Below are 27,322 nucleotides of genomic sequence, written 5' to 3'. Positions count from 1 at the left end.
CATCGGATGTGCGTTGTATAGTAATAAAATAAAATAAAGAACTCAAAGAGGAACTGTTTTGAAATAGGGCGTCTGACTTTGAACATATGGTGCAGAAAGGGCCCCTCTGTTCCAACGGCCAGTTGCGCAGCGCAAGAGTTACATTAATCTGCTCTAGAAAATGCTATTTCACAGAGATTATACATGACATACTATTTTCACATTTTACAATGACGATTTAACCAAATGATCTAACGTCATTTTAGCCTCTTCAAAACAGGTATTCTTTCAAAATCATTGGGTGTTTCAACAATACATTTTAGTGCTTTTGTGCAATATTAAATACATACATGGCATTAAAACATACCTCTTCCTGGTGTGTATATATAAAGTAGTTATGTGTAAAACTATAATTCTCAAAATAATTTATTTTCCGTACAAAATACAAGTTTTATTTGAAATTGTATCAATTGGCTGATGAAAAAAACAAGATGGGAGCTCCTTTAATACAGTTTAAAAACACCTTCTCGGGTGAGACATCAAAAAGCTGATTGATAAACTGGCAAAGGTACATAAAAAAGATGACAACTTTGAAGATGCTCATCAAAGTTGATTTTCACATTTAAAAGTCTTAACAAAAATGTTGGAAAATATTAATTATTTGAACGGCATGAAGATGGGATGCTGTCGTTTTTTTAAAAAAAAATATACTTTATTTAAGATTCACTTTAATAAACAAGTAAACAGGACAGCAAGTAACACAATGTGTTCATATTTCAAGTCACAGAATGCAAGCGCACATTTATTTACAATGTGGCCTATTGTGATTAAAAAAAACTTTCACAACCATATCTGTTTCTCAATATTAGTTTAATATTAGTCAGATAAACCGACAATGTGGTACTTTAGTTAATTAAGTCTCTTATATTTGTCATCAGGAAGGTGCTTTTGCACTTTAGTAATGGTGGTAGCGGTTAGGCTGGTCTTCAGAGGTGTGAAGAGTCTCAAACACGCCAGGGTGGTTATTAAACCTTGGTCAATGTAGTTTAAAATACTTAATCTACGCCTGGATTTATCAAAGAGGACAAAGTTAACACTGAAGTGCTACAACCATCAAACAGGCTGCTTTAGAAGCAAACAGGTCTGTCTAAACAGGAAAACAGTTGCCAAACTCCTCAATTACAATAAAAAACTTTACTGATAGCTTATATGCTACACTTCATGTGAAGGCTTAACAGATTCGCTATCTGAAAATAAACTGCAATCGCTAGACCAAAAGTCTAGTGATTAGTCACCTTAGTTCGTGCTATTTATCTGAATCAGAACAGTCCAAGTTGAATAAAAAAAAATTCTGGTTCATATAAACTGCGTAGAATTGGGAATTTACAGGATATCTGACAGCTATCCAACAACAAAACATAAATGTTAAAATATTTTCACAAGGAAAAAAATATAAAACAAGTTTTTTTTAGAAAAAGGGATCTGTACAGATGAAAATAAATTATTCACAGAAAAGATTCCAGTCATCAGTATACATTAACAGAAAGGTTTTAAAACAAACATCGGAAAGGAAATATATTCTCTGATATAAAGTCCTTTCTAGCCTTTGAAACCACATATACATATTCTTAAATATCTCACAAGGGAATCCACTTGTTGCTTCATTTATTCACATATTCACACATATCTTAACACACAGACAACAACCAACCATCCGTAGTCCAAGGCCTGTGGCGAATGCAACATGTAATCGTCCAATCAGATGGGGCCTGTACAAGTGGGCTGAATAAGTGGTTGTTTAGGTAACGGACAAGTATGTATTAGTTCCTCATTGGTTTTGGCCTGACACTGTGACATCCGTGGCTTCTGTTTCCCCCATGTGCAAATCGGGGGGATCTTCTTCTGTCAGAGTTTCATTGAGCTCCTCACAGCCGACACACGCCTGCAAACAAACACATCAATATGAGTCAAAATGACAGTTCCCCCGAATGACTGAAACTACTGATATTCAACAATGTTATGTAATGCAGACCTTGACATCAATGGCTTTGGGCAGGTCGCCCCGCCTCATCCAGGGATGTACCTCATTCAGTTCTCTCTTCTGGTGCTCTGTAAAGCGTGGCTGGTTCTTCTGCATCTGACGCAACCTTTCCCTGTCCTCCTGCAAAACCTTCTGAATGTCCCTGCAATAACAGACACACACACAAGCACACCATTTAGTGGCCAAGTACACATGCAAGACATATTTTAATCTGACGACACATACAAATCAAAGACATTTAAAAAAAACACATTGTCAGCTCAGACTACGGTGGCCATGAAGTGCAAAACAAAACAGCAAATCGCAAAATTATAAAGAATCTTAAAAATCAAAAATCACAATTACAAATCTGAAAACGCAATATTAAATAAAAATAGCAACCATAAACACAACCACAATGCTGGGAACAAAAAGAAAAGTCAGAAAACACAACCACAAATCAGCCAAACCGGAAAAGGTAGGTCTTTTGTTGGAATGGGATAGCTACTGCTGATTGGACGAAACTCCTGTCAATCAAGATATCCAGGACGCTCACTTTGAGGAAGGACATTCATACTGTATGTGATACAGAGCATATGATCAACGTTCAAAGGGCACATCTTGTTATTAAATTTAAAACAGGCTCATCTGGCAGTAGGAGTAGATGTGTGTCTGGTGCGCTACTGTTTCACACTGGATGCATGAGCAGGGCCTTCGCGTCACATGAGCACCTGTGTACCATCCGCTACCATTGTTTTCCCCTTACATGATACATTCAATATAGCATATAACATGATATGTACTTTGATCTGTGTCTCTGCGGGTTTGGGTGAGAGATTGGCTGACAACATCCTGGATATCTTGATAGACAGGAGTTTCGTCCAATCAGAAGTAGCTATCCCGTTCCAACAAAAGACCCACCTTTTCCGATTTGACTGATTTGTCGTTGTGTTTTCAGATTTTTCTTTTGTGACTTGTCGTTTGGCTTTGTGACTTTTTATTTCGTTTCCGGAATTGTTGTTGTGTTTTATGGCTTGCTATTTTATTTTTAGATTTATGATTGTGATTTTAAAAATTTGCTTTTAGATTTGTTATTAGTTTTGTGATTTGCTGTTATGGTTTGCTTTAATCTCCACACCTTTATCACATAACAGGAATCTGTGAATATTACACGTGGCAGGTCCAACATTTATTGTTCAATTGCATTTTAAGTGTCACCAGTTTACATAATCAAAGCACATTTTAGGGTTTTATATTATTGCTAAATTTTATATTGTGAGATTTTTAATCACAATTAGTCTATTATCTTTATCATGCCCTGATGTTTGTGACATTAAAACAATCATTAAATGTTATAAACCGTATAAGTGAATATAAATACTAATTCAGTGTAAACAATATTTGTTTTTGCATTTTAGGTCGTGCAAAATCCAAACAAAATCATTAATCAACCAACTAAAATTGTTCTGAAACTGACCCAATGATTTAGATTATCTTTCTTGTTACCGACTTGAATTTAGAACCATTTTTAAAAATTTAAATTAAAACTACAACCATATTATAAACCATAGAATATATTATGATGATAGTTTTCACCCTATTTGGGGGGGGTTGTCATTAAAACAATCCATGGACACCATCAGGACAGGAAGCGGGTGGAGGTAAGCGGATGTTAGTGATATAGTGGGAAAGGGGTGGGGTTTGTTTCTACTCACCGAGATGGCAGCTGGTATGACATCGTAACACTTTCGTCCACGTTGGCCATGAGCAGGCACAGTGGGTCCGGCAGTACATACTTGATCAGGTTCTCGCCGCCCTCCAGCAGCCCTGATCCCGTACCAAAGGCTTGCCCCTTGGCCTTATGGGATTTCTGCGATGAGTCGACACTGCCGAAGTAGCTACTGCTGTTGTTGCTGCTTCCTGAGGAGGAGAGATAGAAAATAATAAAACCGGCTTCTTATAACGCAATATAACAGAAACTCTTCATAGGAAGTGGAAAAAACATTTCTGGTGCAGGTTGAGAACTGGGACCACGAATATGAGATTCTTCCCCTTTGGGTTGTTCAGTTTCCTTCCATACATGTTACGCTACAAACATATCTGGTCAGTGAAGACATACATTTACTCGCGAAATCTCTCTGTGAAAGCTGAATTATTACTTTAACCAACTGAACTGGTAAAGTTCAATAAGACACGTGATATATCCTGAAAATCTCTCATACTGACCGGTTCCACTGGGAGAACCGCCACTAGCAGACGTTCTGCAGCCATTTGAACCGGATCCCATGGAACCTGAAGCAGCAGATCCGGTGACGGACCGCGAGTCCTCTGGAAGAATGTCCAGGAGGTCACCAGACGACGAGAAAGCATCACTGTGTTGTCCGTCAACAGGTGAGCCTTCATCCTGAGAATAAAGAAAAGGACATTTACAATCACGCATTTGGCAGATGCTATATCCAAAACAACACCGTTGCTATCACCATGCTGTGCCAGATGAGCTACATGAACCTAGAACAGCAAATACACCTGAATTTGAAAAACATCTGAAGTTAGGGCTGCTCTGTTGAGTTTGTCTTGAGTTAGTTAGACCAACAAGATCTAAAAGCTGCTGAATTTTGCAGGCAACATTTTTGTAGAATTGCCAGGGGACTAAAATGTTCTCCTATGAAATAGTGCACATACACTAACTGGCTCCGCGGACGGCGCTGTCTTTGATTTAGGCCAACTATTCGCTGTCTCGCTGCCATAGTTTGACCGAACATAGTTTGACTCCTGAGCCTTGTCTGTTAAATGGTTTGCCAGCTGATGTGGCTTGGGATAACAGGCTATAATTAAAAAAGCTGACAATCATCAGTGTACGGCAATTTTATTAATGAAAACACTTTAATACACTGGGTGTATTACAACTTGAGTATTTTATTCGTAAAATTTAAACTACATTAAGGTAAAAAATATTAATGTAAAAATACATAAAATGTTAATAAAATTATTATATTAAATTGTATGTGTGAAGTTAAACTGCGATGCAGAATGAACCATCAACAGTGATAAGGTATAGCTAAGTGCGGTTAAGACCAACTTTACGAAAGTATGACATACAAAAGGTTTGGGAAACACGTATTACCGATAAAGCACAGCTTAAGGTGTAACTTAACAACGTAGCGTCAAGAAGGTTTCGGGAAACGCAGCCCTGGACTTTACAGATGTTTCGATATGGTCACTATATAATGATTGTTTTGGATATTTACTTATTACTAAACTTTCTTAATTTAATTCATGAATTACAATTAATCATTATAAAAGGCATGAAACTAATTAATAGCCATAATTGCAATTATTTATTGAACAATTAATTGTCAGTCAGACTAATTAATTTACATACTTTGTAATGTGAGCATCGCACAACATTACATTTTAAAACAATATTTTTTGGTATCAAAAGTTACACACTGTTAACAAACTAGATTTTCATTTTACTGTAGTGACTATTACTTTCTTGATTTTAAATAGGTTTTAATATAATTATTTTACTTTTCAATGTAACCCCCAAGGTTTCACTTTTCTTATAAAAGGAAACACTGCCACCTGTTGGTTAAACAATGGAAAGTTTGTAATTTAGATGATACATTGAAAAAAAATGTTTCGTTCTTTGACCTCTCAGTTTTTTTGACCCCACTGTGGTACACATTAAAAAAAGTCCTCACCTGTGGCACAACCCTGTCAGTAGTTTTGGCCTGTCCAGTTGCACTCGATTCTTTCTCAACTATTCTGCTGCCGTTTCCCTGTTGTACAACAGGGGGCGCTGAGTGCTCCTGCCTCTCAGCACAGCGTTGAGTCTCCTCCAACTGCAGAAGGTTGAGCTGCAGCGGCGTGCTGCATCGTGACTGAAACAGAGGTAAGGAGGGCTGAGGGGTGGGGCTTTGTGACTCCCCCTCCATCAGCTCGGGTTCAGGTAGTTTCGGAGGCTCCTCCGGGCACGTTTGGAATGGCTGCGGCTGGAATGCGGTCTGAGGGGTGAAAGGGTTCTGTGAGGTGAACTGAGTCTGTATGTTAAAAGTGGATTGAGGTGGAAACTGCGGGACGAACCCAGGCTGTGGTTGAAACGTCGGCTGGCCGGGGAAACCTCCCTGTTTTGGGTAATAGGGCTGCTGTGGAGTGCCGGGAATCTGCGGGAACATGTAGTTGGGCATGACCAGGGCCACCATGGGCGTGACCAGAGGGGCGGAGTACGGCGTCTGAATGGGGTGCAAGGGAATTCGTGGATCCTGGCTGCACTGGCTGTCCCCATGCGTAGACGCATCCACCCTGGGAGGCATGACGCCGGCTCCGGGGTATACTTGAAGCGGGTAAGCGGGCATCAAGGCCGGATAGGCGCCAGGGAACGTGGATTGCGAGGTGTCCGACAGAGACCAGGAGGTCTGGTTGAGGCCCAGCAGTTGTGGTCTGGGTGGCGGCCTTCGGCCAGAAGGAGTGCTATCGGAAGATTCGTTGGGCTTGACGCGTTTGGATTTGGTCTTCTTGTTACGATCTCGGCGTGTTGCGCTGGTCTCTGGCGCGTCGCTACCCTGCTTACACAAACGGGGAGTGGGAACGGCTGAAGAGAGAGTGGGAGAGAATGAATTTACTCATGGACCATTTCTAAGCAAGGAAGTGAACATTCAAACAAGTGAATCCTTGCTCACCCTCAGATGCTACTTGTCCTTTCTGCCTCTCCAGATAAAGAGAGCAATCTGCTTTAAAAGCGTGCACGCCTCGCAGCTCTCTGAAGCGGCTCAGAAACGCCTGTTCTTCCTTTTGGGTGTGTGCCGCCAGAATCTGCTTGGTTAGGCCTAGTTTCCTGTAAGCCTCTCTCTCTTGAATGTGCGGCGAGACTGCGGCAGGCGGGACGGAAAGACTCTGAACTTCAATGCCTTCAGTGCTAGGGACATCCTCGATGATCTCTGCAAACACAAGATGAGATCTTTAAACTAACTTTGAAGTTTGGAAGAGAATTCTTGCTTTGAAGAGATGTGTCTTGTTGATGACACAACTAAAACAAAAAAGGTGTTTTACCACGGAACACACACAAAACACGAATAGCTACAGTACCAATGAACGTACCGGCTCTGTTCTAAAACATTGTGTGTTGCATACACAGGATTTCAAAGCAGATTTTATTCCTTACAAGAAGTTGTGTTGATAAATATTCATTAAAACATATATTCAAGCATTTAAAAACCATCACTTGATTGTTAATACAGTGATGTAGCATGTCCTATATTTACATTTAGTCATTTAGCAGACGCTATTATCCAAAGCGACTTACAAAGAGTTATATATAACTTATTTAAAATTAGTTTTTAATAAATATTGACGCTGCTCTTAGATGTGAACCTTAGATGTTAAAAATTTGCTGTTTTTCAAGAAATCTGAAATCTGAGGGTGTAAAAAAAATCGAAATATTGAATAAAAATCGCCTTTAAAGTTGTCCATCAGAGACGCTGAAGCAGGCCGTTGCTAAGAAGAAGCAGATTTGTTTTAAAGCTCTCTGTTGGCTTACCGCTGTAATGATGTTGTGGAGAACCTAAAAGTTGACCTGCTCCGCTTTCTAGTTTTTCAAAGTGCTCTGGAGCTTGCACTGTCGTGGCATCTGCAATTGCTATGAAACAATGAGCCGTGCTTGCAGCAATGGTGCCGGAAAAGGCAAAATATTTTCTTAGCCCATCCCTTTTTCATTAGGACAGAGCCGTTATAAGACCAGACATAAATAGATAAATAATTACCTTTTTTATCTCCCACATGTACGATAGTGCTCCTGTAGCTGCATTGGCTGGTGATGGACGCCACACTTTCAGGTTTACTGGGCAGTGGAAGCGGAGCGAGAGATGGACTCCTGACACCAGAGCCTGGGGTCTTCTTAGACACGTCTAATGATTTGAAACCCGGCTGGTCCTTCAAATGGCCGGATTCTAAAAGAAAAGAACAGAAAGAAGCAGAGGAAATTAACAAGTTACATTTTACTAAAGAAATCAGACAGCCTGATATCTCTTAAACAGTCAGATCAGGTCAGATAAGATGGAAGTACAATGTATAAGTACATGACAAGATCATCAAGATGTTTTAAGTGGGTTTGTTCAGTACCTTCAGACATTTGAATGGAGTTCACAGCCGCTCTCTGCTTATCCTCGTCTGAGGATGTTGTGTATGAGGAGGATTGGCACTTTCTCTTCACCGTGATGGGCATGTTACAGCTCTCCAAATACCTGATAGAGAGAGGAAGCCGTCGTCAATGGAAACAAGGTTTAGAAATGACTGTACAAACAAAATTCAAAATAATAGCACACAAGACGGACCTTGTTTTGTCTTTATTACATGATTGTGTACTATTCTGAGAATATAATCACGTTAATTGAAGTAGTGAGAGTGGAAATCTAATGACATTTGTTCTTATCTCTACCTTAGCAAACTTCAATGCAGAAAAACACAACATAACCAATAAAAACCTATAAAATAAAAAAGATTTGAATGAAATTCAAAAAAGCATTTTTTTTTTAAATCTGTGCTTGTTGCTTTAAGAAAGTATATTTAAGGGGTTGGCTTTCTTAATCCCCTTCGTAATGTTGTTACAATTCTGTTTTATATTTCCATTGACAGACCTACTTAATTCTTATTATTTTACATACAGAAGCTTCAGTTAAACTTTGAATGTTGTCAATTTTATAACAAGTTGTATGTACAACAAAATAAAGTTTATAGCAGATGCTTTTATCGATTTGCTTTTATTAACAACTTACAAATGCAAGAGCATTAATTACTATTAATGCTCTTGCATTATTAATTACGTTTTAGAAAGAAATCGGTTATTGAAATTTCAGTGTCATTTTATAATTTTATTTAAAAATATTGTGAAACTTTCACATTGTAAACCCAATATAATTTATTATATCGTATTGCGAGTTGAGTGTGTTTTTTATGACCTGCACATGACAGTTTCTTCCATGCGCTTCTAAGAAAGTTTCACTCCGTCGTGATTTTCTCTCTTTGTACCTTATTACACTGTCCAGGCAGCTAATCTGCTGATAAGAGTAGACGGTCTGGTCTTTGAAGGCCAACTCCTCTTGCACAGCCGCCTGCTGCTCCTTGGTGGGCTCTCTCCAGTTGACAGGGTGTGCCGAGTCTTTGGGTCGTACCGCTGGATTTTTCTGAAGAACCTCTACAGGGATGAAGGTACAAAATCATTGACGTAGAAGAACGCAAAATCAAAGCAGATGCAGAGATTCATGTGGACATGAAGTGTACGTACTCATAGGGCTTTTCTTCGACTGCTGCTCCTGGCTTTTTTGCATGTGTATTCCTTTGCATATCTCCTGAAAGCTCCTCTGAATGAACACAAAGACAAACCCAAATTACATATTTAAAATAGCAAGATTTTCCCCACTGGGATACAGGATGAGTCATCCTGCATTTTTAATTCTAAAGCTCTAGAATGAAAATGCTCTCAATTAACTTTATGGGCAAGGAATTCTGTGTATGAAGTTGAAATAACTCTTATTTTTTAATGTTCATTAAAAATAAATATCAAAAATATAATATTATATAGCGCTTAACATATCAGTAGGCGTGCTGCTCTGTGTTTTATGTTTGGCTTCCATAAAGCATGTTTGCATCATATGTTTAAAAATGCCACAAAGATGTAAAGCACAGTGCTTTCTTAAAAAGCCCATATTGTGGTTGACCACTACATACATGCAAGTATAAAAATGCATTTTGATGACCTTCAATTGTGAATCTAGATCATCTTCAGACACAACAGGAACTCCATTAGCAATGCGTCTCTCAATGTGTCATGTGACTCACCGGTTTGACTTGTCTCTCATCTTCGTCCTCCTGACGCTGGCGTGTTCCATTGCCGTTACTCTCACTCGAAGATGCCACGCTCAGCAGGGGATCATTACTGCTCAGACTGCCATAACCGCTTGAGCCGTTGTTGTGGACCGGCTACACACGAACACATTAAGACACATGTTATATTGACTTTTGTGTCTCATTTTGTTAAACCGCCTCATTATATATTTTCCTAAAAGTATGGAAACATTTTCTGTAGCTGTATTTGGTCAGAGTTATATTGTAAATAAAGACGTTGTTTTTTTAAGTTTTGGCACCTGCAGGAGGAGTCTGTGAATCTGCTCAGTGATTTCCTGGATGTCTGAGTCTACAGGTTTCCCCTCAGCCACAGTCGGACCTCCAAACACATCTTCATTCACTGGACCCCTGTCAGGATAGACAGAAATCATACATATCAAAACTAGATTTTTACATTTTCTAAAAAAACACTAACCTTGGAACAATTAGTGGAATTAGTTATAATAAAGATTTTAGCTTGAAGGGCCACTGACACCAAGGACGATGAATATAAAGATCAAGTTTTAAAACATTAAGAGACTCTGAAAATCCATTTAAATATAAAGTTGGATACTAATATCTCTATAATTTTCGTTCTTGTTGTGAACGGGCCTATATCATACAAGAATAAAGTCAGTTTATCGAAACGTTACAAATACAAACGTGACTGTAGTGGTTGTAGTGTTACAACCATAAATACATATTTTTCGATCTGTATTTATCCTGTGCACTCACATGCGAACTTTGTGCCTGCCGATGACAAAGGAAACTTTGCGGCTCCAGGGATTGACAAAGCTGGACCAGCTGGTATCTATGCTGATGTACTCTCCGTTTCGAGCACAGAAGCGGATGGAGTGGTCGAACGGTTGGCCGGCATTCTGCAGAACTGATGTGACAGAAGAGAAAGCTCCATTGGGTAAACAATAAACTTCAAATGGTTTTCTTCACAGGCTGTTTGAATAAATCATGAAATGGAAACTCATAACCCGCTTGTCTTACATAGTAGGATGTTGGTAAAATGGGCTATTCAAACAGAATAAAGGGCGAATAAAGGGCAGCCAAAAAGCAAATTTATTTCAGAGGTGGAGAACGTTATTACATTATGAAAAAACTAATGTGTTTTTGCATTGTAACTTAAGAAAACGCATCCCCTCTGAGAAAGTAATTATGGACCGATTTAAGTTCGTGTTCAATGTGCTCAACTTGTCTTACAAAAATGTTCTCAATAAAGAATAAAGTTTGGCAGTCAAACAAAGTCACCCGTTATCCAATCAAAACACTCACTCTTTCTGTGGATGCCGAGCATGACTGGTCGATCACTGGGATGCAGATGCTGTAGGACAGGTGTGCCAATCAAATCCTGCGGTAAGTATCCGAGCAACGGAACAGCCCTAACACAAAACCACGACACAGGCTTAAACATAAGAAATGATGAAAATCCGAAAAGTCATCTAAATATCAGTGCAGGATTATTATTCACCTCTCGTCCACATCCTGAAACACACAGCTGGGAGTGTGTGTTGTGGTGAAAATCCGTTTGTCCGTGGGGATTCGGGGAGCTAAGGGGAGACCAAGAGAAAACGGCATTAATTATTAAACAGCATATGAATGTTTTCTTTGTTTATTATTCATTTCTATTAAGAGAATTTACAAAGGCTTAAAGAGACTTAGGGTCACCTGTTCCTATTTATATTTCGTTCACATTTTACGATACTGATAAACTCATTCAAAGAATGGAAGAACATACTTTGGCAATTTAACTACACAAATACAAAAGAAATCACCTGAGATGCTTTTTAAACGGTATTGAAGGAGTTCACTTTGTTTAAAAGTTTGCTTATTCTGGGACATTATTGTCTGCCTTTTCTTTAAAAAGTCATCCATTTCAATGACATGTTTTTAATAAAATGTTTGCTTTGCGATTAAATTGAGCTAAATAAGGTTTTAGAATCTTTGAACATGAACAATAAACTGTTCATTAAAGGAGCAACGTGGAGATTTTAGAGACATCTAGCGGTGAGGTTGCATATTGCAACCTACGGCTCACTCCACCCCTCCCCACACACGACAAACATGTAGTCACGTTTTCACTTCTTTGCCGAAGGAGATAACGTATTTACAAAACGGCTACTGTAGAAACAACATGCCGAATCCATGCAAGGGGACCCGCGGTGCATGTAGACATAAAAAGCTCATTCTAATGTAATAAAAACATTACTCTTCATTATGACACCTCTGAAAACATAGTTACGCATATTGTATTGCATTTCTGTCTAGATCCAGCTACACAACACGTTGACAACAGAACAAGCTGTTCCTCAACTACTTTATTGCAGTTTTATGTATCAAAACTGGGTCCTGTACTGGTGTTCGGAAATGTAAGGCTAATGGAAAATGTGTAGCCTAAAAAATCTGTTACTCCACAACACTTGTATGTACGAGAACAAGCTAAGCTTTATATCACAATACAATATAATAATAGGAGTGGACGGACCGTCATAACCGGAGTGCACTCTCTCGGCCAGCAGGAGGCAGCAGAACTGATCTTCATAATGTTCAGTGTCCTGCACCTTCATCAGATACGGTGTCATTCTGAAGGGGTAGTACTGAAGATCTCCCTCACACTCTTTCCCTCCGCTGAAGATGAAGAGCAGAGAAAGTTACACTCACACACAAAGTAGGTTATTTTAAAGAGGACTCAAGTGCGAAAACACCCTTATTGGAAGATGTCACAGGACTACCTTCGCTTCATTCTAAAGTCAACCGTGCAACGTTCACGTGAGGAGGACAACTGCAATGACGCACAAGCTTACAACGGTACAAAACTTTTAAATCCAACTGGGTCAACAAAACATGTCATCTCACGTAACATGACTCATTCCTTTAACAATAAAAGTGCCATACACAAAGGTTAACCCAACATTCAAAAGTGGGACATACCACAGACATACATTTAATTGCTGCCTTAATAATGGGATCGTTCATTCTAACCTGAAAATTCTTTCATCATTCATTCATTTATTTTGCTCACTATGTTGACCGATCTCTTCAGTAATTACAAGATCTGTTTACTGACTGTTTTTTTTCATTTCCAGCGCATTAATGTGAATCAAGCATTCCTATTCAAAGGGTCAGAGTAATGAATTTCCTCATACAGAATCGAAAAAGGAAAGATCATGAATAAAATCATGTTGAACAGATGGTGATCAGGATGCAATTCAGCATATATCAAATCCAGAATACACACGCGCAAACACAGGTTTTATTGGGACTTTTTATAGAAAAACTACAATGTAAATTGGGACGTTCCATTTTTGCTTTCAATACACAATACATACCGTAACCTAAGCGTAACAGAAAATGATTTTTCTATTAGAACAAATCTATAAATGCTTATGTTTATTGCTCAGAGGTTGCTGCTTTTATTTTGTTTATGTCTCAGTTGTTTAATTAAGTTATTAACTTAGTCTCAGATGTTTCCTTTAAAAGTACAGAGTACGGAGATAAAAAATGAATATATATTCTGTGTGTAAAAGATTCTGGATTTGGGTCATAGGAATTGTGATAATAGGAAAAAATATTGACAATCGGGGCAAATCTGAGCTCAGTTTGTGATCCTGTTGAAATCCCCTCTGAAACTCTAAAGAAGACATTTATGAGATTCTGTTTCTCAGGACAAATATCTAAGGCTAAAATCTAATGCATTTAATTAATCTCATTGATGTCTAATTGAGATATTAAATAGATCTTATCTGTGATTTTTCTTTCTTATGTGAACTTTTATCCAAAATGCAGTACATACACACACACTCACCCGATGCGGCAGAAGAAGGATTTCTCCTGCATGCAGTCTGACGGGGACGATTCTGAAAGAGGAAAACAATAATGCTTTAGGCAAAGTCTGTTTAGGGAAGTCCTGCCACTCGGCGGCCATATTTGCAACGCGCCTCCGAACAATTCAAACAAGACGTGAATGGGGAATAATGATATTTCTACACTTGCTTGCTAATGTCCCAATTAAACGCTATATTTAAAAACAACCTTTAAAAATGACGTAAACTGTACCATAACGTGTGTTTCATATGATCGAATTGCGGTTAAAAAACATTATTTTTCATGTTGCCTATGCATGCACAAAGCTTCGCTAGGGCGGCCATATTGAGCGTTGTATTCCTCCTCGTTCATTTCAATGGCAGTGACGCATTATATTAATATATTTTCTTATGATTTAATTCAGAGGTGACCAGATCGGCATTCACCTCCAGTTGAAATTGACTGCTCTACCTCTGTATATTTAATCCTGACAAGCAGCCAGCTGGCTCTGTTCATGAATAAGAATGATGTGCGTAAGTTATGTTGTGTTCTCGTAAAAGTGTTTATTTCACATTTGGTGACTGGTTGTATCAAACTGGTCCTTGAAAATCTTTGTGTAAAAGAATCAGCAAGCAAAACTGACTCTTTCTGATTTTTAGTTTGCGTGTCTTGACAATGCACTGTCATATGTGAATGTATTCATGGCGTGGAAAGATTTAGGCTAGAGATTTCACAATGACGTCAGACTTCAGCTCATATTGTTGCCGTAAAAGCTATTTTCAAACTCAAGGTGGAAAAACCCCCCACATCTGATCAGCTTGAAAACAGCAGGCTTTGGGGATTTGATTGGACTGGAAATAAAAAATTTGTTTATGTAGAAACATCTTTTAAACATTAACCAATCAAAGTGTTTTTCACCTGTATTATTCCAGGAATGCTTTAGGATATGTTTTCCTAACATGCACACATTGGTCATGCGTGTCTGCTGTCTTCATGTGTCATACCTGCGCCGGTGCACATGCTCCAAGACGGCAGTCTGTACGGAGTGGTGAAGCTATAAAACATGCTAACATCCTGTGGCGTCAGAAACTCCACGAATTTAGCGCTCTTGAACACGTCCCGCTTGCAATTCAAGATGGAAGCTGCCTGGTCTGAAATGTAGACAATCTTTCCAGTGATAAGTGACACAGCGACTGCAAAGATATCCTGCACAACAAACATACCACGATGAGTGCGTTTCTGATATCAATAACTAAAATCCTCATTCAATACAGCTCTCTAAAAAAATATAATATTTACTTAACATAAATATTGTACATTATACAAAACATTGAGGCACAAAATACGAAGACAACTAAATAACTTTCTATATAAAATAAAGAGACATAATGGAGACACTCACTGTGTTTTTGAGTGTGTATTCAGATGTGATGCTGTCAATCTCCTCTATGGTATAAGATGAAACATCGAGCCCGGATGGCTGACTGTCATTTATCATAAGCAACTGGTAGGATTCTTCATTTGCTAAAAATATGGAAAACAAAACACCGTAAATGTAACAACATTATAAATCAAGCAGGTACTATAATTCCTGGTAGAGGTTAAAAGAATAACCTAAAAATGGTTAAAAGGTTACTTGACTATTTCTCTAATAATATTTGTTTTATTTGCGAAACACTGGATTAAATATAATTGTGGCTTTCAAATCAATACCCTTGTAAATATATGACAATTGTATTCCTCTTAAACATATTTACTTAATAAATGTAAATGAGAAATGTTGCCTCAGGGATAAACTGAAATACATTTAAGTTGATGTACCAAAACGATTAACTGACAATAAACTAAAACTAACATAAATAAACCGTATATAGCAACATAAATATATAATAAAACAACAAAAGTACATTGCAAAAGTTAAATTAAAATGAACAAATACAAACTGTGGGAAACTACGCCCCCACTGTCAGACAAGTGCAACAACATTTCAATTGACTTACATAAGTCTATAAGTCAGAAAAAAGTAATGCTCACCCTCCACCTGTCTGACGCAGCGTAGGGCGTATTTTAGCGTGTTCAGCGTGGTCGACTTGCTACTCTTATTCTGCTTATCTTGAGGCAAATGAAGCTTCAGTTCCTTCAGAGTTTTGATTAACTCTTTCTGTGTCTTTGCCTTGGCAGACTCTTCACTACTGCAGGGGTCCAAAACAAAGACATATGGGTCAGCAACAAAACCATTCTTAATTCTCCTGCCATCTGACTGTGGCTACTATTTTATACCGGGCACTTATTTCATAATTATTTCATCACGTCAATCTAAATCTGCATGACTTTCTTCTTTTTCTGCAGAAAACAGAAGAGGATATTTTGAAAAATGCTGGTAAACAAACACCGACCCCGTTGACTTCCATTGTATAAACACAACCACTGAGACGTTTATTAATTTTTTTTCTTTTATATAGTCAATTGTTCCAGAAAGTCATACAGGTTTTGAGCAACGTGAGGATGATTAAATGAAAGAATGAAAAAAATCCTAAATCTTTTATTTAGATTTTCATAGACATTCATATAAAAATTCAATGTATTCAATGTAATGAACAGTTTCTTTCACAATTTCCCAAGTTCCCTGCAGTTCCATAATCCACAAGGAGTCTGCAAACCCTGGTTGTGGTATTCTCTACGGCATGACTACAAGTGAGTTGCTGAGTCACAGAGATGAAAAACTATGCTGTTATAAGTTGTTTATAAACTCTACAGAGCCAGATTACGGATATTAATGATCATCTTCCCCCCAAAAATGTAGATTGCAAAACAATGCACTGAGAAGAGTGTCTAGCTTGTGTGTTATTAACCTGCAGCCGCTGGTAGATGGGTTATCTTGCTCCGAACTTGCACTCAGAAGACTGAAAGCGTTACTGCTGCCGGGAGGCGAAGGACTGTGAGAGTTGGAGCTGTAAATAAAGAGCACATAAGAAACCATTATAAACCCCAGACGCAGTTGCAGATGTTGCGCATTAATAATCACGTCTGCATCGAGAATGTAACTTCATTCATATGATGCAGCTCTCAAACACCAATGAGTTAAATCTTGACAAATACACACCATTTCAGCGTTTGTGCAAGATGTTAAACATAAAATTTAGCACAACGTTACCTTGCATACCCTTTAATGAACACGACTACGCTCAAACCAGGCAGAAGCGTTCGTTACGTTTGTGCGTTTCTTGGATTTAAACCCATGACCTGTGACCCATGCCAACTGAGCTAGAGAACCACAAAAACACATTTATTCTGTAAACCAGTTGAATCCGTCTTTTCAAAGAGAAGTAAATGGTTGAGAAATACAGTGAAAGCCTAAACTCGAAAACTCAATCTAACAGGACGTATTTCCAATCATTTCGCACAACAAGAGAAGAAAATGGATCATTCTGTCCTACATGGAGGTCACTCTGACTTTGCCGTTCGTCTCCGTTGTGTAATCTTTACCTGGCTTTACCTGCGATTCAAAAACAGCATGTGGTATTCTGGGAATAGCTTGCATTGCAGGCTTCTAGTACAGTAGATCACCGAGACAGACCAAGACGGATTAAACCTCTTAAATTAGCATTCAGATTACTACGGACTCAGCGCCCAGTGTCCAGCTGCAGGTGACATTCTGGACGACAGAAATACACCAGGAGTTGTTATAAATAGCCCCGTAAGGAGCTCAGAATAGACAGTGACTTAACTTGTAAAAGCTATTAGCTGTAAGTGAGCTAATTATATAAAGCACACCTCTGATCTTGTACGAAACATTTTCAGGCTCTCTATACTAAAGTACATTTAGGAGGCTAAAGAGATCAGAGAACTTTCTCCATAAATTATTGATAGACCTACACATGAAAAATGTTTGTCACCATGTTCATTTTATAGACAAGTAGACATCTCAGGTACTCTTTCAAGATGCTTAACTGAAGAATTTGTATTTAATAATAATTGTTTTTGCAAAAGTGTTAGTTATCTATTAAAGGCAATTTTTATTGTGATGGCCTCACAACGCTTTTGGATTTGAACTCCTTTTATTGACCTCCATCTGTTAATATGATGTTTGTGATTTACATTCAGTCACTGTTTTGTCACTATGAAGTGTGAACAAGCCCAATAAGTTGCTAGCTGCAGTTCACTTAATGGCCACCGGTGCCGCCAAAAACAAGTGTTTCTGAATTTTACATACGGTCTCTTCAAAGTATTAGTTTAGTAACTGCGAATTAGTAAAATGAAAATTTGGGGTGAGTAAATTACAAAATAACTTTCAATACCTTTAAAGGACGTCTATAAGTAGGCTGCAGGAAAGTCAATCACTTATAATAATTCAAGTAACAGATTTAGGTGGGCCACCAAACTGGGTTTTTAATAGCAGATGCCACATGATTTGCACATGATTTGCGTAATTCTATAAGATACAAAGAACCTCAAAGAACAGTAAGAACAATGAACAATGAGACAATGAACGCATGTCCCAGAGATTCATCTCTATATTCAATACATTTTCAATAAATTCAATAAAATGAGAAACAGAGAGATATGTGGCAGGTCAGGTGTCTCAGGGAGAGCAGGAAAGTTCTGGGCACAAGCTCAGCTTATAGGCCCATTAACTGCGTGTGAACGCAGACGCAGTCAGATGTCTCATTTGGGTACACCCCAGTATACAGACACAAATAAATGGCAGTGGAAACACTTGAGTCTAGGAAGCACATTCATTGACAGTGACGCTCATAGACCGGTTTAGATCCTACTAAGTGTCTTCCTATGCTGTGTCTCCCAGGGCTCAATTCAGAGTACTTTATTAATTTATATAATTTAATTCTACCTTTTATATGCATCTCTACATTGCATTTGACCCCAAAACCCATTAGTACCATGCTGGACTGCACATATCTATAAGTCACAGAACTCATAAAGATATATAAGCACTTAACATAATTATATTATGTCATATTGCATAGCGTTTTGGCAGGATTACCAAGAGCCTTGCAGAATACTGTTAAATAGCGCAGTCACTTCTGTATTAAATGTACAGTACAAATAACATTACTTTAGGATTTAAATCTCTTCACAAACTTACAATGTGGGCCAAAAGTGCGTGCGAGAGAAAAATATATCTCTAGACAAAGTGAAACAGAGGAAAAAAAGAGGAATACAAACGTGTGCCAAAAGGAGAAAGTCATGACGGCAGCAAACCGTCATTTTGGCTCCACCCGTCCAGTGTGTACTAGAACAAATATTAGGTCGTCAATGGTAACAGTCATGCCCTGAGAACAATGGAAAGACTTCCACTGACGCAATGATGCTGAAGCTGCCCAGACACTCTCGATGCTTTTATTTTTTCAACAAACATTAAATGTTACCAGTCTTTAGGAAGACAAAAATGCCAAACCGTGACAGAGAAACAAAATCAGAATTCCGCCCGATTATTCAATCCAGCTGTGATGGTGCCAGGTATACAAGTCTAGGAGGCATCATTGCGTCAGTCGAAGTCTTTCCACACATGACGATGCTCGATATGCGGCCAAAATGACGATTCGCAGCCGTCTTGACTTTCTCCTTTTGGCACACTCTTTTTTTGGTCTGGACTATTGCAATGCGCTACTGGCTGGACTTCCAGCTTGCACAACCAAACCTCTACAGAAAACTACTCTCTTCATTACATTGGCTCCCTATAGTAACTTGCATCAAATCAAAGACTCTGCTCCTGGCCTACAAGACCACCAATGGTTCGGCACCCCCTTATCTCCACTCGCTAATGCAGACTTATGTACCTGTCTAACGCTCTGCAAACGAACGATGCGTTGAAGTGAAAATCACTCTCACGTGCCTTCTCTGGATCGGTTCAACATTTGTGGAATGATCTACCCGCTTGCTACAAGATCAGCAGATTCTGTAGCCATCTTTAAGAATCGGCTGAAAACACATCTCTTCCGTTAACTACTGACCAATCAGTTCGGAAGTCTATCTCTTTTCTAATCTTTCTACATCACCATAGCAACATCTACTCTGGTCTACATTAATACAGTAAATAAGCCGTAAAGAGGTAATGATTGTGAAACTATCGCCTTTTGTCTGTTCGACGTCCGCATGATGCATGTTCACAAATCTCAAAATCAAATTTAAGCACAAACCAGAAGTTTTCTTTTCTGTGAACTCTCTACTGAGCTGCTATGGTTTAATCCGACATTGATAATAAAATGACAGATGTTTTCAAAGCCTTTACAATTACTCTGTCGAGTATAAGTTAATCAAGTTGTACATAAGATTTGCTGACTGTGTGTATTGCCTATAGTGTGCTTTAGCCGTTAAACAAATCACACAAGTATCTGCACACAACATTCAGACCTCACTTTGAATGATAGTCACTTTTGTCAAGTAAACAAACAGTCACCATAGTGTTTATTCTGGATTTATGCGTGTAATATATGTTTAGCTATATATTTGACAGAATCGTGCACATCCCTTTTCAACATAAATAATAAAAATAAAGGATATGTATGATATGGAGAAAGCTTCTTTACAACAAAGTAAAGATACATTCAACAATGGGTAATAGATAAACTTCTTTGTAGAGTTTTTGGGGGAAAAGCCCCAAAATTGTATGTACTTATCCAATTGTATCATCACATCCAATTATAAATGTTTATGATCTGAAACATTCCCTTGGTGGTTTTACTGAAATATTATTATTTTTAATAATAATAATGTTTAGAAAATTATAAGTACACTTTCAAGTTTTGAAGACTAAACAGTTATCAGGACATTTAACCATCAGCATGAATACTATTACCTTTTATTACTCCCTGACGATGCCATCAGTGCCGAATCTTTGCTTCGGCCATTGGAACTCCCAGTGGACTCATGGCCGTGGGATTCGTTTCCATGGGAATCATTGCCGTGGGATTCCGTTCCACTCCCACAGGACCCGCTGCTTTTCATCTCCACATCCTCGTGCAGGGAATGCGTCATCTTCCGGCTACAGTCAGGTGAGGTGGGCGGGTCTTGGCTGCTGTCGCTGCCTTCCAATGCAAGGCCGAGCTCAGCACCCTCTGCGAAGCTGGCCATGCGATGCAGTGTCGCCATGGAACTGCAGCCGGCTGTTTCTTCCTGTCCACCAGCCAGAGAGGAGAACCGGTACGTTTTAGAATCCTCAGACATCAGACAAGGTTTGAAGAAAAGAAGCCTAGGCCAAGGAAATCATTCCATCTTCATAGTGCAGGGAATTTAGAGGAATGATAGGGTTCCTATGGTGAAAACAGCAATGACAATGTGTCATGTATGATAATGTGGACATGTGGATTATAACTTTTTCTGGCCAAATATGTGGGAAAAAGTTACGGATGGCAAATTTAACATAGCAAGGTTCTTTTCCAACCATACATAAATAAGTTGAACGTCAAAGTGACAAGTTTAAACCGAAACTGTGACCGCAGAGTTGTGAGACAAGCCAAAATCTGAACCAAAAAACGATATATGAAATAAACAAATACTGTTTGTTTGTGATGGAACAAACAGAATATGCTTTGACCAAATCTGCACGCCATCCCCAGCATCGCCCCCCAACTACAAAATCACTTCTGTAGTTGCACGTTATTGGCCAACCACACAATATCAAAAGTAGAACGGTAAAAGTTAGTCATGGCGGTCTATCCCAAATGTCACCGGTAGATCAAAGCTAAGAAATTCCAGTTTGATCTATCACACCGTTACAATCTATAAGCAGATCAACCTCTGTCTGGAACCCCGAGAGCCTAAGCACAGCGTTCAAAGGCAGGCGACCCGGTCGTCCCCTCACTGTGTCTGTGCACTGTCCTTTAGCCTTACAGAGGTGGCATTTCAGCTTGTAAACACTGCTTTTGTTCAAACGATGCTTTTAATCCTTGCATGTCTACATAAAAGGTGTCATACTTCTGTCTGGACCAACAACAAGTCTAGACTGGACTTCAACCCCTTATGTTCTAATGTCCCGAGCAAAAGGTTGAGCCAGGTATGCTGGTCAGGCCTCGAGATATGCCAAATTAAGACGGGACATTTTTAACGTCTGACTCATGACTCCTTTACCGGCGAGCTTAAAATAAACCATTAGATGCAGTGAATGGTTTAACTGTTTGAACTAAGACTCGAGCAGATCTTACATACAGTGTGTATCATCGTTTCTATTTGCATTTATTTGTAGAAAATCAAAACTGCAGAAACAGGTGAAATAACAGAAAAGATGCTCTGTATTTTTTCAGACCTCAGAATATTTCTACATGCATTTAGGAATAGTTTTTTATGTGTTACCCTTTATCAATTATCATGTGTCTGTCATGCTGTCAGTCTTTCAAGTTGCTGTTGGATGACTTTGTAACTACTGAGGTTTGATATTGTTGAAATTCAACAGACACTGGACTGGAATGGCCACAATACGTCTAGAAATGCTGATTAATTAAAGATTTGTCTAAAGTCTCATTCTTTATTCCGCAGCTGTAGACTAAAACACCATAAGACTTTATACACCATCATAATATACTGACTTACAGCAAACATCATCTTTTTGTGTTAATTGCCTCACCTACGTCTCACCTGTGAGGTTTACCTGTCTGGAAGAGGGCCACGTGTAACCCAGTAACCTACAGGGCAATAACACGACTGTGATAACCTTTGGATTCCCGGAAACACATATTTACACCCGCAAGCTGAACAAAGTTTATATGTCATACTATTTCATTCTCGCCATGTGCTAAGACATGACATTAAAACTCTCCAAGTTAAAAAAAAACTCAATACACTTGCACTGAAGATGGGACCCAAAGTCTCAGTTAGATTTAAGACAGCACACAACCACCTAGCAACCAACTAAACCTCCATAGCAACCACTTACTGAAAATGCATATATGCATGCACTTACAACTATGACGTTTAATCTTTATAACACTGTCACTCACATTCACATTCAGCTGTACATGTGACCTTCAAAACCTCATATGGTACATTATTATCCATTAATGTGAGCTTTATTAATGTCCTAAAGGCATCCTCCTGTGATTTTTGGTGCCAAGTGTCTTTGCAAAAGGACACGGCATTTTAACATCCTTATGACAGACAGATCTATTTCAAACCTTCCTTCTTAAACAATAAAAAGGGGAAAAACATGGTGCCTGTGGAAGACATTAGCATTCGCCTATGAGCGGATCTGAATTCTTCAAGACCGTGAAATCTCAACAGAATGCAGAACATACAACCATCATTACATGTAAAAAAGTGATAGGGGTCCTCAAGATGTAAATTCTGGTTAAATCAAAACCTAAACATTTGACAAGGCAACTTGTATGCAATGTGCATACTTGCAGGCTTTCGATATATTATATTGTGCAGGCCTACAAGCTACAATATTCAATATTTGAACTCGATTATAACACAAGTCTTGCTTTGGGTGGCAAATGCATTTGCCTCCTCATAACTAGTAAACGTAACCAGCTAAAAATAAGCAGTTCAGCAGGTTCAGTGCCAGCAGTATTTAACAAGTCCAGAGTGCTGATTCACTATATGTATTCCAGGTCACTGAGCTACAGAGCCTAAATCTGCTCTTTATATTATACAAAATCATGGTGTACTGAGTGGATCGCCTAAGTTCAGCTGTGTTGTGAAGTACTTCATCATTTGCTTTCATTCAAATACAGCAAGGCACATCACATATATTCCAGGAAATAAGTCAGGAAAGTGTGACCATAGCTATCCATAAAATTTATATATTAGATGAACACCTAATGATGAGGAATTTTTATAAAGCAAATAAACCCTCCAAACAGTTTTGTAACACAAAGTTATAACACCATAGTAATAAGTCAGAGATTTATATAATGCAATGTGCTGCAATTGCACATGGTTCACTGTTCACAATGAATCAATGCAATCTCTGTATCTGCAAAACCTTTTTTTTAAACAAAACCTGTACATGACTCTTTCATCTGTGTAACACAAAAGGTTATAAAATAGAGGGCATGCACGTGACGTCACTTTCCCACATGATCGCGCAAAAACACGCTCCCTTGAGGGGCAAAAGACTCAGCAAAGGGCTGCTTACAATATCAGGAAACACAATTCCACGCAATATATCAGTGTCCAAGTAAGACTGGTTTCTTTTTTAAGTTGTAAGGATCCGACTCGTAAGGAGTCCAACTGCTAATTTCAGCAGACAATTGGTTGTTTTAGTCCCGGTTTCTCTGATTCTACTATTGAAAGCAGCCATACACATGTAAACGTGACATCAATGCAGCCACCCTGTATAGAAGTCGATGGGGTCCAGTGTTGTTTGGTTACTAACATTCTTCAAAATAAATTGCGATAATTTCTTGTTATATTCTTAGTTTAGGTTTAAAACTCTTAAAAAGTTTCCTGCTCAGAAGAATTGACTGTTCTGACATTGTTATCAAACAGTGGAAAAAAGACACACTGAAAACCCACCTGTGGTATTCTGGATGCTTTTATAAGCGATTCATCAATGTGACTCACCACAATAAATGACATGTGTGTGATGTAGCTCCTTGAGTGTCGTCTGCCATTACATAATACTAAACTACCACTACTAAGTCCCTCTGTCATATCCAAATTGCCCATGTAAACAGCTGCTTGATGATAACGCCGGGCAACGTTCATGCAAAACCTCAAATGTGACTTTGTAATGACAAAAGGCCTAGATATGTAAGTGATAAGATATGTAAGTGTCTCATCCATCTGCTATATATAAATTTGTATTCTTGAAGGTGTAATCTGTATTTTTTTGGGTTAAAAATTAACAACAGTTCAGTTGATCGTTACCTAACCGCAACTTCCATCGTCTATCCCTTTAACTTATAATTAATTTGAGCCGTCAAGTACGATTTGGAGGGAAATGTCAATTTGACATCATAAAGTACATAAAATAATATAGTAGGTAAGTAGGTCTTGCACGAACACCATCCACGGCCAAGCAAATATTTGTATTACAGTATATTACATTATCTCTAAGCTCTGACAATGAAGAATGTTGCATTGGAAGCCGTGTGGGTGCGTGGGTCATCTCTATTATAAGAACAATGAGGGGCTGTGACGTGTATTTTAAATTACACACTGAGTAAATCAATGGCACGGGAATTTTATGCAAACAAATCCATCTTATTTTAGCCTTCGGCTGTTCGTGTTATCTTAACACGGTGGCCCCTAAGGCAGTCCAGATCTACTATAATCCATAATAAAATAAACCAGCTTTCATACAGCCCTGAATTCTTCATCTCATGTGGAAAACAGAAGAAAAAATTATTGTGTGCAGTGCACCAACAAAAAAGATAAGTCGTCTCGACTCCCTTTGTAATGTAATCCCATGTCTGCTCCAAAGCACTCCGCCTGGAAAGTTTGGATGGAGTGTTCGTGTGGCTCTTAGCCAGAACAGTTATCTAAATGCAAAAAAAATCTCTTGTGCGTCATCACTTCCTACCCTCCTATTGCCTAGCTACTAAATGCTCAGCTCATGTGACCAATCCACTCTCAAGTGCCAGTGCTTTCAACCTTTATTGTTCAGCAAATTCCTGATATCAGACACGTCACCAAAAACTGCTCGCCCACTCTCTTTATCAAAGCCGGCGGGAGACCTGAAGAGCGAGCCATGTGACCATACACAACATGTTTTTAAGACCACAAGTGAATTAATGCTACTACCACCCAAAATGATGCAAAGCACATCATTTGTATGAATTGTCGAGGGTCCATTTCAGCAGTTACAAACATAAGCATCTATATGGCACATGTATAGACTGCATCCAACTCTTGTCATTATATAAACTGACACCATCCTTCATACGAGCAGAAGATTGCGTGCTGCATATAGCGAAATTCCAGCGTTCTTATCTAGCATTACCAAAGCACCATTGATCTCACAAACTAACTATCCAAACAATAAAAAATGGCCGTGGCATGTATGCAAAAAAAAGTAACATGCATGCAAAAACAGGTGCATATTTTATTCAATAGATTTTGGGCAGATTGCATTTGCTTTGTTGAAAAACAAGGATTCAAGCGGAGTGACATAATGCGATGTGCTCAACACGTCAGAGGCAGATTTGGCAAGTTATGTAGAACATCTCTTGTAGGTCAGTTTTAACACCCCCACCGACCCAAACTCAACTACACAGAATACTGTGCAAAACTGCCCTTTCAATAGCAATGTGATACACCTAAAGGCGATAAATGTTTCACTTTGTAAATGAATGACCACATATTGATGTGCCTGCATCTGATTCAGAGCTTGAGCATTTTTTTACACAGCATGCAAGACATACTAACATACATGACTGTACTCGTGACTAATATATATATATATACAGCTTCTATCACATATGCAACCTTCACCGATTCTCCATAAAACTATACGTAATTCTGAATGAATAGTGTTTTTTTGGTAAGACAACGTCATCTTTCTTGCTTTCTCAATATCAGTAACTTGCGTGCAACGCATTAGAAAATGTAAATTATAGGTATTTTCAAGAAAAGAAATAAAGGGGACAATGAAGTCATAGTGGTTTCCTCTAGCCCTGACCGAGAACGACCTACTCCCTGACACAGTTATGCAACGCACAGGTTTAATGGATAAAATACATAAATGTGTTGTATAAATCGCGTATTAATGCGTAATGATGTTTACGTGTATGTGACCGTCTATCTCATTCGTGCCGCATCAGCAACACTCTCTGCCCACTGCTGAAACTTTGTTTAAGACAATCGGTCACAGTGTATCAATGAAAGGTGTTACACAACCGCCCACCCGAGACCCGAAAACAATACGAATGCATCCTACCTGACAACTCAAAAATACTTTTCTGTAACAGAGCGAGAAGGTCTGTCCTGCTTAAATGAAACTATTCCTAAAACAAATCCCAGCCTCGGTTCCCAGTCACGGAATCGCTTTGACACACTTCACCGGCCGCGCCGAGTCGCGAATGCTGCCCTGGTTCCTTCAGATCGCAGCATGACCTGAATTAAAGCTCCGCCCGTGTCTCCTCCCCCGCCGCGATTCTATTGGCCGAGCCGCGCGGATTTCAACGAGAAGAACGCGGAAGCGTCGGGATCGGACGGCGATTGGCCGAGAAGGCCGCCAGTCTTTTTATATAAGTATGTCAAACGTCGCACGTGGACGCCCATGTATTGTGACGGCGTGAGCTGCGTATGGCCAAATCAGTAGTAAGGAGGGAAAGCTGGTGAATGGGAAGAGATTGTGGTTGGTCCGAGTACGGAGTTATACAAACGGTTATACAAGTGTGTGTACAGTCAATGTGGGCTCTCTGTACGCGCCAAACACGTCAAATTTTTGACCGTTTTATGGTAAATTGCATCATAAATGTATGAATGCAGTAAGACATACATACGTTACATAAGGAATGCATATAAAATATATGGGTACAGGTGGTCCTTATAGCAGTTTTTTATCTGATCATGTTGAATATTGACAAGAGTAAAATCTGCCACGGCATGCAAATGTGATATAGCAAGATATTTGAACAGTAATATAAGGTTGAATTTAAATAGCAACTTAAGCAAATGCCTCACCACTTTCTGTTTATTTAAAACACTTGGTATTTCGTAACATTA

The 27,322-nt window shown here is 38.9% G+C and overlaps 1 protein-coding gene across 1 annotated transcript; it reads right to left on the bottom strand.

Moving 5' to 3' along the window:
• Positions 1–675: 675 nt before the first annotated feature.
• per2 (period circadian clock 2) lies at positions 676–26,690 on the bottom strand. The gene is made up of 23 exons (XM_079453468.1): positions 26,532–26,690; positions 20,511–20,964; positions 16,546–16,644; positions 15,728–15,885; positions 15,096–15,217; positions 14,698–14,899; positions 13,695–13,746; positions 12,375–12,517; positions 11,361–11,439; positions 11,165–11,271; positions 10,616–10,766; positions 10,141–10,249; positions 9,836–9,976; positions 9,282–9,357; positions 9,026–9,191; positions 8,120–8,241; positions 7,762–7,947; positions 6,682–6,939; positions 5,704–6,593; positions 4,226–4,403; positions 3,715–3,919; positions 2,012–2,162; positions 676–1,921 (listed from the first exon to the last, which is right to left on the bottom strand). The coding sequence occupies exons 2-23, from the start codon at positions 20,876–20,878 to the stop codon at positions 1,808–1,810; spliced, it is 4,077 nt and encodes a 1,358-aa protein (XP_079309594.1). The 5' UTR covers positions 20,879–20,964; positions 26,532–26,690; the 3' UTR covers positions 676–1,807.
• Positions 26,691–27,322: the final 632 nt, after the last annotated feature.

This window comes from Barbatula barbatula (genome assembly GCF_947034865.1).
Source record: "Barbatula barbatula genome assembly, chromosome: 3".
Taxonomy (NCBI): Eukaryota; Metazoa; Chordata; class Actinopteri; order Cypriniformes; family Nemacheilidae; genus Barbatula; species Barbatula barbatula.
Note: the sequence above shows the minus strand (reverse complement) of the source record. Positions and strands in the feature narration are given on the sequence as shown.

Coding starts and splice junctions, on each gene's coding strand:
- per2 (XM_079453468.1), bottom strand. CDS start 20,878: ATGTCTGAGGATTCTAAAACGTACCGGTTCTCCTCTCTGGCTGGTGGA. Junction 6,940..7,761: donor ACATGTGGGAGATAAAAAAG/GTAATTATTTAT, acceptor TTGTGTTTGCAG/AGATCATCGAGGATGTCCCT. Junction 6,594..6,681: donor AGGACAAGTAGCATCTGAGG/GTGAGCAAGGAT, acceptor CTCTCTCTTCAG/CCGTTCCCACTCCCCGTTTG.